Consider the following 13,107-nt stretch of genomic DNA (forward strand, 5'->3'; position numbering starts at 1 on the left):
TTGAAAAAAAGCGCAAACATGGGGGCGGGCGACCGCCCACCTCGCCCACCCCCAACGCCACCCCTGCCTATACCAGGGGTTCTCAACCTGGGAGGCGCATCCCCCCCCCTTGGGGGGCGCGGGAAGCTCTCAGGGGCGGCGCGAAAAATTGACCACGTCTGTATGAATTCTGACTAAGAATGTGCTTCACAATTCTTCTGAGAAGACAATTGTTAAAGATGAAACTTATTTCGCATTCAAGAAATCTCGCTAAATTCCAACTCCAGCAGTCGCGCTCAACGGAGTATAGGCTGATCTCAACTTCATTTAAGCAAATTTTTGATGTTCTTTGAAAATTTGGATCAATTCCCACAAGTTTGGGGAAATTTGTCAGAAATGTTAAAGACTCAACAACTGGAATGCGGATTTAAACTGGGCGTAAGACATAGGCCTACCATATTTATACTATATTATATTAGATCAGGGAAGGGCAACCTGTTGCTGTAGATAGGAATTAGTGCGACTGTCGACACCTAATTCAATTAGTATGTGTTGGCATCCGTGGACATGCAAATCGAAATTACGAATTTACTCCCGGATTTTTGAGAGATTCTAATAAATCTTTAAATTTTCTTCACACTCCACGCAATTCAAGATAACTTGACTTTTCGATTTTAATAGAGAGTAGCACCCTTCTCACTCTGAGCCGGAATCGTGTGCTCCTCACGAAAGAAATTTGTTTATGGTACATTTGGACGATTTTAATATATTTCCACTACCGATACAATCGACAATCCTGATCGGGAGTCAAGAAATAACAGCATGCAACCAAGTGACTAATAACATTTGGCCCACCCGAGGATGCATTATCATTTATAACTTGCCCTAAATTTTCAAAGCACTCTCTCAATGAACCCTACCGGTGTATCTGATCATATGGGCTAAAAGAGGATAAATATTTGATAATAATATGTGATACTGCTACTATTAATTACGGAATTCATTCGTGAATCTGAAGAGTTTTCGCGCTCGGCGCGACAATAAACAATTCCAGCATCTATTCATAACATTGCGACTCGCGATTTCGGTACGTACAAAAGGCTTTTGTTAAAAGTATTATAGTCCGGACTCCGGAGCTCGCCGGCAATGGATATGGACAGATTAGGTACTTCGCGTCCAGTTAGTTCATTACGGCTATGCCCTGGAATGCGGCCTTGGGCTACATAAGTAATCGAATTGGGCCGTGATTAGCAAAAAGGTTTCCTACCTCTGTATTAGATGATGTGCTCTTTTAGACATGACGAAAAGTGTAGGGGGGAGTCAGGGGGGCGCAATATTTTCGACCATCCCCAAGGGGGGCGCATGTCCAAAAAGGTTGAGAACCGCTGGCCTATACAGTTATCACTTGTACAAGACAGATGACGATTGCACGATAATTGAGCTAAATTTGATCAAAAATTTCGTGGGGGTCCGCGGGGGTCCATGACGGTCCAAAAGGGGTACGCGAAGACAAAAAGGTTGAGAACCCCTGGTAGGCCTATACGGCGCCGACTTTCATTTTTGCATGGGGTGGCGGCAGGCGCGTAGCCAGGGGGTGTCGAAACCCCCTCCTTTTGAAACGCGAAACCCCGTCCTTTTGAAATGACCATTCTGATGCTAATATTCAGTTGCAATTCAACAAGTCGTATTATCAGTGTTTCGCGTGGCCGCGACCGATTAGCGAGATTCGTCTGTGCACGCATATCGCACAACGCGTCGCGATCTGAATCCGCTGAAATGAATGTGAAATTAGGTCATTGACCGCCGCACACTCGGCACTCAGCAGTAACACGGCGCGACAATTCTGGAACACGAAAGACAAGCAAGACTTATGATTGCAAACGCGCACGAACAATCAGTAATTATCCCTTACCGCCGACACAATGGCTTTTTACCTGCTTTTTACTTGGTATTGAGTAGCTCGCATCGCGACAATTGGTTGCTGATTAAAACATCGATTTTAACTGCATTTCTGCATTTCCCGATTCACGTTCGCAAAGCATAATTCGATTAATATTATTGGCACTGGAGGCACACACAATAAAACACTGTTCAACTTTGCGCTCCGAAAATATTTATCACAAAAATGTTTCACAAAATATTTTAAACGCGGCTTGCGGCCTCATCGATGCAAATAATGCACTTTAATTTGTAGAAGGTGGACGGATATTTGGTCGTGAAATCGTGATAGGATATGGTGTTTCTCAGGGCGCGCGATGAAATCTACGTTTCTAACGACGAGGTCTAATGTGTACACTGTATACATCTAATAAGGATCGTTAGTTTGCGGAAATCAGCATCAGTAGGCTGTGCGAAATACATAGTATAGTGATCACTTTTATCGGACTGTACAATCGGTCGGCAAGGTTGCGCTGATAACGAAATTGCAGACATGCCGCAAACCAGACTTGGACAACTAGATAATTCTAGTTGTCTAATTTCACTAAATTAGAGCGAAATGCCAGTAATCTAATTCTAATCTAATTTATAAAAGCTGAAACTTTTCTAGTTGTCCAAGTATATATGCCTGGACAACTAGATAATTCTAGTTGTCTAATTTCACTAAATTAGAACGAAATGCCGGTAATCTAATTCTAATCTAATTTGTAAAAGCTGAAAATTTTCTAGTTGTCCAAGTCTGCCGCAAACCTGCAATAATTACAATTATAGGGTGCGCCAGTCAACCTAAATACCCAGATTCGGTAATGGCAACGAGCACAATTTGTTCAGAGCGTAAGTTTCAATCCAAAAGATACATAAACACAAACAATATTACACTCAGAGATTGTTACTGTTTGGCGAAAGTGTTTCTGCGCTGCCGACGGTAGCAAGCCTGCATGCGGATGCGGACTCGCTAAATCAAACCATCGACGATAGTGCACATGAGCTACCGATGACACATTACGCATACAAATTATTCTCGCTAATTTGCAGTACGCAGCATCGATTATACGAATTAGTGAAATGGCATTTTAAAATGACGGGATTTCTAGTTATAAATGAGAAACTCCCTGGCTACGCACCTGGGGTTTTAATGCCGACAACTCGCTGTTTAATATCAGCCCAGGGCTTACCGCCAATGTAGGCCTAGATCAGCCAGTCGAATTCGATAGCAATATGGTGCGCTTTTTATTATCCAGGTGTTATTGCAGCAAGAGCAATATTAGCGCATGCCGCGACCTTATCAATAAATACATATCCCAAAGGTTGGAAATTCGATGCGCGAAATTATTGCGCTCGATAGAGTCCGTCCAGCAATGGAGTTTATTTGAACATGGAAGGTTCCCGTTCAAACTAATCGAATGAATTTGCGCCACCGAGAATCTCGTGTTACATCAATATTTGACAGCGTAATTCAACGCCGTGCACTGCACAATGCAGAGTAGTAATAACAAATCAAACACTGACAACACTGAATTAGTAGCCTGCAGATGAGCAAACGAGAAAGCGCGCATCTAATCAGTAATTCCTCAGCTTGCGTACAGCATAATGGGGTTCCGAGTCTGACATCGCGACAATTGTTTGTTCATTATAACGACGTTTGAGCTGCATTGTTGCGTTTCCCGATAAATGTTGGCAAAGCCTTGTTGGAGTAATGAATATGCCCACTTTGTATACGGAATGACTTTCAATTCGCAGGCATACACAAACACACTCTCCTATTTCGCGTTCCAAGCCTCGAATTAAAGAGACTATCACGGAACTAACTAAAGAATTATTTTGTAAACGAGTATGGGAGCAGAGAAGATGAACGTGAATTTGCTCGTCTATAGTCGAGAGAAGATGGTGTTTCTCAGTGCAAGCGTGTTGAAATCGACGTCGTAAACGAGGTCGCTTCGATTGTCTGATTACTAATCTAATCACGGATTACAATTTATTGGAGCGTTTTGAGCACTAGTTCGTCGTCGCCGACGAAACTGCGTATTCAATCATTCTCGCGCATATCGGTGAATGGTAACATGGTTGACATTTACTTGCTATCACGGACTCGCTAATTGACAGCGCTGATGATTTGAAATCGCAGACGACGGGCGTTTAATCTTATTGTATGGGGTGGCCGCCACCCCATAAATGAGTCATGGGGTGGCTGCGCCACCCCGCCACCCCGTAACTCGGCGCCTATGGGCCTATATAAGGTTCCATAACCAAATATACATCTGACTATTCGAAGCCACGCGCGCGCGCAAGTCCGAAACGACGTCAGAGCCGGAGTTATCACTCGTACTATAGCCTACATTGAACACATGCCGAATGTAGGCTACCAGAGCAAGTTCCTCAAAGGTGTCGGGGCCAAGTTCCAATGTAGCGAACAGCAGAACCCATAAAACAGTCCTTGCGATGTAAAACAGCTAGCAGTGACCGCACGCTATACCACGTTACGCGAAGTTAGATTAAATGATACACGAATGATGTTGTTAATGACTGTTGAGCACGTGATTATATAGGGATTATAGGCCAACCCTAAAATGAAGGATGAATCGTGTGCAAAATGAAGTCATGCTATAGTAATGTATATAGCTGATGAAGGCACCGATATATGTATGAGCACTATGAGCAGCATGATTTGCATGAAGCGGTTTATCTACATTTGCGATGTTTATGAGGGAATGAGAAAAGACTGACAAGTGAGGTCTGCTATGTCTTCATTTAAGAATACAAAACAGCTCGCAAGAGCGGGGCGTGTGGTTGACATAAGACAACCCAGACCGGTGTCCTAAACATAAAAGATATACGGAAAATAGAAATCGCCAAATTTATGTATCAGTTCCACTGCGGTCATTGCCCCCAATATTTCAATGAGTTCTTTACCTCGGAATCAAAAGCGCGCAAGTAGGCTACAACATACGCGTGTCCACTTCATCCAACTCCAAATATCATATGATCGACTGAAAAGATCATCGCTCTATCAAATATGCCGGACTTGACCTTTGGAATGGGATCCCGACGGCCATCCGACAGTCGACAAGCATGTCCACTAGGGCTGTTCAAAAAAAATCCTGAATCTTGCTGGTTACGTGATTAAATCGTTAGGTTGCCTTAAAAAAACGACGCACACCGAATTTTAATTCATACCCACCAATAATCGCCGATTTCGTACAGTTTGAATTTACCCAGAGATGCAAAAAAAAATTTTTGTCAAATTTTCCGTCACCCCCATAAAATTGTTGCGCTGTCTTCAAAGACGATGCAAAACAAATTTGACTCAATTTCAACCCGTAGAAGCGGAGCTATTTGTGTGTGTATTTCTTCGATAATTCGGGGATAATCCTTGATCGGCTGAAAATCCAATAATCATCATCGAGAAACTCAAATAACTCCGCTTCTACGGGATGGAATTGAGTCAAATTTGTTTTGCATCGTCTTTGAAGACAGCGCAACAATTTTATGGAGTTGACAGAAAAATTTTACAAAATATTTTTTTTGCATCTTTGGGTAAATTCTAAATTTTCAAACTCTATGAAATCCGCGATTATTGGCTGGAATGAATTAAAATTTGGTGTGCGTCGTTTTTTAAGGCAACCTAACGATTTAATCACGTAACCGGTAAGATTCAGGAAAAAAAAGCTATTTTTGAACAGCCCTAATTGTCCACATTCGAGTCGAAATACAAGCAACTAGGCCTATTTTTTATATGTAGGCCTATCGCAATTTTGTGGTGTATTGAACTGATCAAAATTGCTGATAAACCGAACCGACCCGCGTGAGTGCGGGAGTAAAGCAGACAAGAAAAGGAGATCAAGCGAGTGTGTAATATATTCATTATTCAATGATGACAGCGGAAACCGTGGAAGTCTCGTACAATGAAAGATGAGTCTGTGTAATATATTTATATCACAAACAATAAAGCTACGCGTTTTGGGGAAGAGAGCAAAGCGATTAATAAGAATGGATTACGTCAGCGTATAAGGTGCCGGTAGATCAAATGTAGGACTAAAGGTCTGGCCTAGGAAATAAAACCGGAGAAGGGAGTATTGCTCGCCTGAATCATAATATAGGACGTGCGATTGTAAGAAGTAAGTTGAGTCATTATAAGCCAACGTATGGTGGTGGTACCAAAACTACGTTCCGAAAATTGGATGATCTGAACAAAAGATAAAATGAACAACTCTGGTGAACTCAGCAAAGAGCGAGGATATGGTTATTGGCCTATGTCTGCATTGCGCAAGCAATGTGTAACTTCTGATTGAAAGAAGGCGTATTGAACGTAATTGTTGTGTTTGTCAGAATCGCTGCAAGGCTGTGAAATGTGAACGCGCGATGCAATGAAATATAACAACAGGTGTCGGTGTCGTAAGAAATGATTTATGACGTACGAGACTTTTTGATCGCAATCGTTACGCAATTTGGACTTGGATATGAACGCGATAGGAAATTAATTCTACATTTGAATCTCAAATCCATAACAGGATTTAGATTTCAAAATATTAAATCCGCTCATTTCTGTAATGGGGCGCATGAGCTGCATTGCGATTTGGCGACTTATACAGAGAGCCCTATCACAGCCCAGCCCAGACCCTCTTAATGATACAGGCACACAGCATGTACAAAGAAAGGCACCATTTGTATATTGCAACACCTTCAGGTATACAGGTAAACGAAAAACCTTGGCAGGTCCAAAAGCACAAATGGAAAAGAAAAACATATGGAATGTGTCTTCGAAGAATAATCAAGACACCTCGGTCAATTTTCACACCGCACAACTAATTAGAAAAAACAACATTTCATTACTTGGCATGAACATGGCAGTTCGCATATCGTAAAAAAATTAACATTGCCCACAAGAAAATTGGCTTTTGTGTGACTTGACCCGTTTATAATCGCATCCGACACATTCGGTATGAAACCACATGTCGCATTTGTCGCACTGCACCCAATAAATCACTTTGCTGCGGCGACGAATCTTCGCTATCTTGCAATTGAAATATTCGCACTGTTCCGGAGAGATATTTGTTCTGCGGTTGCCGTAAAACGTTTTCCTGCGTTTTCGTAACGAGGCTCTCTTTTTGGGGACTTCGTTTTCCTTATTGGTCGAAGTGAAATCGCAGCCCGCATTTTCAATTAAATTCTGCACCGTGAGCGGCACTATCACGTCTGGTTTCTGCAAAAAAAACAAAAAAATTTAATTATGCAATTGATTAATATATTCATATTGAAATAAACCAGAATATTTTCATCGGTTGTCAAGGCTAATCGTCTCATAGAGAATTCAAAATAACTAGGATATCAATAGTCGCATCACCGATTTATGACATCACCGCATGGTTGTAACCAAGTCACGAGGTTTCGAGACACAAGTCAATCTTACTTTTATAGTTTTGACTCGAGTCAAGCCGAGTCATTTTCAATTCACCACCGTGTCAAGTGTCATTGTGTTGACTGATCAGTTCCGAGATAAAGTCATGTGAAACCCACTTTTTACAACTCTGCTCGGTGATATCGATAGCTTCGCATTCATAATATAGCCCAGGGTTGTAATGACTCGAGTCATGACTCGACTCGAGTCCGACTCGAGTCACGATTTTCTGATGACTCGACTTGACTCGAGTCATTTATTCAAAACACGGAAATGACTCGACTCGAGTCAATCTGTGTATTGACTCGACTTGGACTCGAGTCATTGCGCATGACTCGAACCAAGTCATTGACTCGAGACTCACACGGCCAAGACCGACATTTCATTGTAATTCCGAAGCCAACACACCATTGGGATTTCGTCTGTTGGTACTGGTACTTGAAAATGCGACCATAAACTGCTAAAAGTGAGGAAAATTGGTATATTATAAATGCGAACCATTCGATATCACCAAACAGAGTTATAAAGAGTGGGTTTACCAAGACTTCAACTGGAAACTGAGCAGTCAACACAATGACTTGGACTCGGACTCGAGTCATAATACCATGACTCGTACTCGGCACTCTGCTCGCTGACTTGGACTCGGACTTGACTCGGTGGTGAATTGAAATGACTCGACTTGACTCGAGTCAAAACTATAAAAGTTAGATTGACTTGTGAATCGGAGCCTTGTGACTTGGTTACAACCCTGATATAGCCTACTAATTTTCCTCACTTTCAACAGTTTCTGGTAGCATTTTCAAGTGCCTTACTGATAGACAAAATAACAATAGTGTGATAACTTTACTATTCTTCGAAATTATAATGAAATGACCGTCTTGGTAGACCCAGTCTCGAGTCATATGACTTGTATAAGTCGAGTCAACACACAAATTGACTCGAGTGGAGTCATTTTTCATTCATAAGAAAACGACATTATTTATAAAAAAGGATATCACTTGGGTTATGATTTGATGATAAAAATTTGTTTAGGCCTAACAATTAAATCAGTGTTTCAGCCTACGGTTCTTAAACCCTTACAGCTCAAAACAAGATCATATGTTTATTGCCAAAATCCTCTCAATATCATACTATCTATTTGCAAAGGGACTTTACAAACATTCACAGCAACAGAATTAATTAACACATAATGTCAGAATTGCACTGCTTATCTCCATTTCTGGTTGAACTGTCTGTCCTTACAAAGGAGTTTGGCCTGAAAAAAACTTTTTTGACTTGAAAACTGACAAATTGTTACATGAAAAAACATTATTGTAACGAAATCTGGACTTAGTTAGAATTCCATTAGTTACATCACGCATTATGATCGAAAAATTTGTTGTAGTACAACAACGAAAGATACTTTTCTACATTCTCGGGTAGAAAGTGTCTGTCCTTACTAAGTAGCTTGCCAAGAATGGAGAAAGAACGTTAACCGATTGGCACCGGCTGCCATTTTCGAAAAATTTTACTTCATTTTTCAAAATCGAAAAATGGTACCTTCCTGGGATTCGAACACGGTGGACAAGGTTTCGTTCGATTCAAAATGTCAACGCGCAGCCGATTGCGCCACTTAAATCGACACAGCCGTAGTGTCTGATTACGTATATCAAGATGAGGCCGAGAAAACGTTGGTTGGAAACAGAAATGCTAAATTGCAGACCTTATGAACCTTAGTATGGGTATTCGATGACGATAGAGTCTTATGTATTGTATAGGCACAGTATTCATCGTTCTAGAGAGCCCTGAGTCGACACTATACGTCTAGCAGGCGATAATTTCTAATCTAAACAATACCGACCGTTAGTCAACTCGCTGCGGCAAGCCGCCTAGCGAGTGAGTCATGGCGAACTTCAAAGGCTTATAACTGAAACTGTTATGAACCTAAATCAGTCATTTTAGTATTCCTAGACGGAGATTATACAGTCCTTACCACAATGATATACTGCAAATGCTTATCATTACTGCAACGTAAAGTTTATGACGTTATTTGGTAGCACTGCCGTCAACTAGGCCATATACAACATTTTGCAGGTAATGCACACCGAGTAGTATTGCAGTTATTTCGATATATACATGACTAATACCTGTTGTCTGATGTAGATATAATCTTATGGGCATGAACCCTTCACAGAAACAATCTAAGAATGTCTATTACAAACAGAATTCAGGACATATCACTTTATGTTATGGATATTCGTCCCTGCGTTTGACACTACCGTGGTAGTCTGCAGCAATTCTCTCCGCGGATCTTCAGAAGCGGCCTTGGGGTGACTTAAGCATAACTAATGTTGTTTACTTTGGCCTTGTAGGTGGAGATTGACTAGTTTTATTGAAAGAGATAAACCGCCAATGCTTATCATTACTACAACGTAAGATATATATCGATGTACGACAGCTCTTTGTATATCCAGACGTACGCTTTTGCGTAGGTATAATCGCTGAGTAATATTGTGCGTATTCCAAATTATACTTGGTCATTAGCCGTTATTTAGAATCATATAGGCAACAACAATCCAAAGACACAATCTATGAAGGTCTATGGCTATTAGAACACGATATATATCACGTTATGTGACGGGTATTCATCCATCTGCTTGAAGCTGGTACGGCAGTCTGCGGGAATTCGCTTCCCGATTTTCAAATGCAACCTTGAGCGGTGTGGAACTAACTAGTATAGTTGTTTTAGCAAAAAAAGCAGAAGCTGACAAACCTATTCATAGCAACAAACTACAGCTGGTTATGACGAATAAAACCAAATGTACGACAGTGTATATGACGGGTATGAGGAATGGGCGTCTGCGAAATTATGCTTTGGCGGATATTGTCCCGCGGCATAGCTTTTGAACAGCTTATATGTAACTAATATCAGGTATGAAGATATGTGTGGACCTGTATGGACACTAGCTTTTCGCAGAAAGAAACAACTATGCTCTAAGGCGGCTAGAACAAAACATACAGTACGTTATGTGAGAGTGGTCAATGACGCGCGCGTTGCTGAAACAGTGTATTTTGTAACATATTTATCTACGGTATTTGATATCTGATTTCGACGTCTTAGATATAATATATATCAAATATTATGGTATCAATGAACTTGCACAAACAATATCTATCCGCAGAAATAAACAGCACGATTAGAATGGGATATATAGTGGTTCTAATACAGTACGCTTCCCTCTAACGGCAATGGGTAAAAATACCCACGCCGACGCCAAACGGTTAAGCAGCAGCAGTTGTTGGCTGACAACACTAAAGTCGTGCGTACACTGCTGGTGACAAACCGTGTTGCTTCATTCTGACACAGTTGTCTACATCACAATTTTTCAGCTTGCGCTTCTTGATATAAGAACCAATCCCCATGGAGCCTTCCTTCAGTTAGGATATTGTGTGTGTTGCAATTTCTTAAGGAGCCACCAGTGATTTATCGCTAAAAATACTAAATTCACTTTTTCAACAACTTAGTCGATTACATTTCAGACTTTAATTTGCTACTTCCACTCCGAGTAGCCCACTTTTGACGAAACTTTGAAATTTCTCCCTCTACTTGTACGGTACTCGATTAAATTATGACGTATTTGCAGCATTTAGTTGAGTAGCAATGTAATGTGACATAGAATATCCAAAATGCCTTGATACAAGCCGCGTCTAGCAATATCAAATCTGTCTTTTATCGTGTTTGAACAAACATGTTAAGAGTGAGAAAAATGATCATATTAGGAACGCGCGGCATTCAATATCGTCGTAGAGCTTGAAAAAAGTGAGTTGAACTTGACAATGAACACAATGTCTTGAACTCGAGTCCGACACCATAACTCGATGGTGAATTGAAAATGACTCGACTTGACTTCAGTCAAAACTATAAAAGTGAGATTGACTTGTGACTTGGTGCAATACGACTTGGTTCCAACCCTATATTTACGTAATATATTGTTATATAGCAATAGAAGTTCTGCGCTATAAACAGTCGATTTAAAATATCATAATCTTACTCGGTCTGGAGAGATTTCCTTGGGATTATCCATTGATTCCACAGCGTCGCATTTGGTTTCCGCAGCCACTTTTCTCTCCAAGAGAAACTTGAATATCGGGTCACTTGCTGTCACTTTATCTCCGTGTTTAATTGGAATATTCGGCAACATGATTCCAAACATAATGCTGTCTCCAATACTCAGTTCAGTTTTCACCTCAGGATACAGCATCGTGTCGTTGACAAACGTACCGTTGACACTTTTCAAGTCCGTCACATAGATCTTATTCTCGCACACAGTAATTCGAGCATGTTGCCGTGATATGAACAGTGGAAATTCAGTTGATTTCAGTCGGAAATCACAACCCATTGATCGCCCTACAAGAAAACTTTGTTCCTTGTCGGATTCAACGTCGCTCAAATTTAAAACAAGCCCGTCTCCGCTTTTAGATAGCTGATTTAGGACAATACATCCGGAAACTGCTTCACTCATCATTGCACCTTCAGGTTAGCATTCAATTGCCTGTTCGCGAACGCAGAATATCACCATATGTCGTCTTCTTGAATCGAACATTCGATATGCAGATGCAGCTGATTCAATTTGTGTTAGGGTTACTTGCTAATTAACCGAACTGAAGACACGCAACAAGACTTACGAGCCTTGGTCCCTTCACTAGAAGAGCAACAATAACAAACTGGCGTGGGCACGAAATCACTCGAGCAAAACAAACATTTCTGTCAGCTGTTCGATCAGCTTTTGTGTCCCGTAAATTCAGCCCCGTGGCAGAACTGGACCGGAGTATGATTATATTAGTTGCGAGTATGAATTACTGCTGAGCATAATAAAAAAATCCCACAATGTGCGATTTTGAGGGACGGAGGCTAAAAAATCTGGTGAAATATATGTAGTATAAATGAAAAACTACTAGAGTACGTGGATACAACCTACTTGAATATTACGGAAAGTACAAATAAAAGGTTTGTGATGACCTCTAATCGATAAAGATATTATGTTAAGCTTGATAAGTAGGCGATGGGTCCAAAAAGTTTGAGAATCACTGTTCTAACTGTTAAATAGTATATTCATATTGAAATGAACCCGAATATTTTCGGCTGACACTCGTCAGGGGTAATCGTCAGCAACTAGTAGAGAATTGGAAAGAACATTGTATATCAACAATCGTATCACAAAATATGACGTCACCAGCATGAAATTTCGAATGAGAGAGCGTTCAATGTACTATTTTTAGGTGATACACGAACTCCTTTTGTTGACAGAGTTTTGGTTGGTGTATTTTGATAAAAGTTGATTCCAAGGCACACAAATGGAATTGTGAACGGCCTCGACCTACGATTCGAAATCGGTCGTCTCGATAATTATTCGCACAAATCGGATTATCCAACAGATGTTTGCCGATGGCAGAATTAATTGCCTTTGATCGATCAGCATCAATCTTAAGTGGATGAGTTAAGGGTGAGCTTTTCACATCGCGTGACGCACGTGTTCTGATAAATCTGGGGACATGTTGGTTTATGCGGTCCTGCAGACGTCTTGACGTTCTTCCCACGTAGCCACAATCACAGTGGCACCTATATTCGTACACTACATTACTTTGTTGAAGTGCAGGAAGCACGTCTTTGCGTGTTGAAGGGAGCAGTTGTGTTGTTGTAAAAATCACATTGGTTTTGACTGTATCGTAACATTTACCGACAGCAGAAATCAATTGTTTTTCAAAGCGGGTGGAAATGGGGCCAATCCAAGGTAGATGGATATAAACATCTTTTA

General features: G+C 40.9%; 2 protein-coding genes across 2 annotated transcripts in view; both read right to left on the reverse strand.

Moving 5' to 3' along the window:
* LOC145435211 (cytochrome c oxidase assembly protein SCO2-like) overlaps positions 1-11,609 on the reverse strand; it is an 85,336-nt gene extending 73,727 nt beyond the window's left edge. Inside the window, exon 1 of the mRNA XM_080312544.1 lies at positions 11,599-11,609. The gene's annotated coding sequence lies outside the window, so the exon portion shown is untranslated. The remainder of the gene's footprint in view (positions 1-11,598) is intronic.
* Positions 6,562-11,987, reverse strand: LOC145435217 (uncharacterized). Its single transcript, XM_080312554.1, has 2 exons — positions 11,344-11,987; positions 6,562-7,117 (listed from the first exon to the last, which is right to left on the reverse strand). Exons 1-2 carry the CDS (start codon positions 11,815-11,817, stop codon positions 6,785-6,787), a joined length of 807 nt encoding a protein of 268 aa, XP_080168680.1. The 5' UTR covers positions 11,818-11,987; the 3' UTR covers positions 6,562-6,784.
* Between the last annotated feature and the right edge of the window lie 1,120 nt (positions 11,988-13,107).

Source organism: Botryllus schlosseri, chromosome 3 (assembly GCF_051294905.1).
Source record: "Botryllus schlosseri isolate E-star chromosome 3, Bs_hap1, whole genome shotgun sequence".
Classification (NCBI taxonomy): Eukaryota; Metazoa; Chordata; class Ascidiacea; order Stolidobranchia; family Styelidae; genus Botryllus; species Botryllus schlosseri.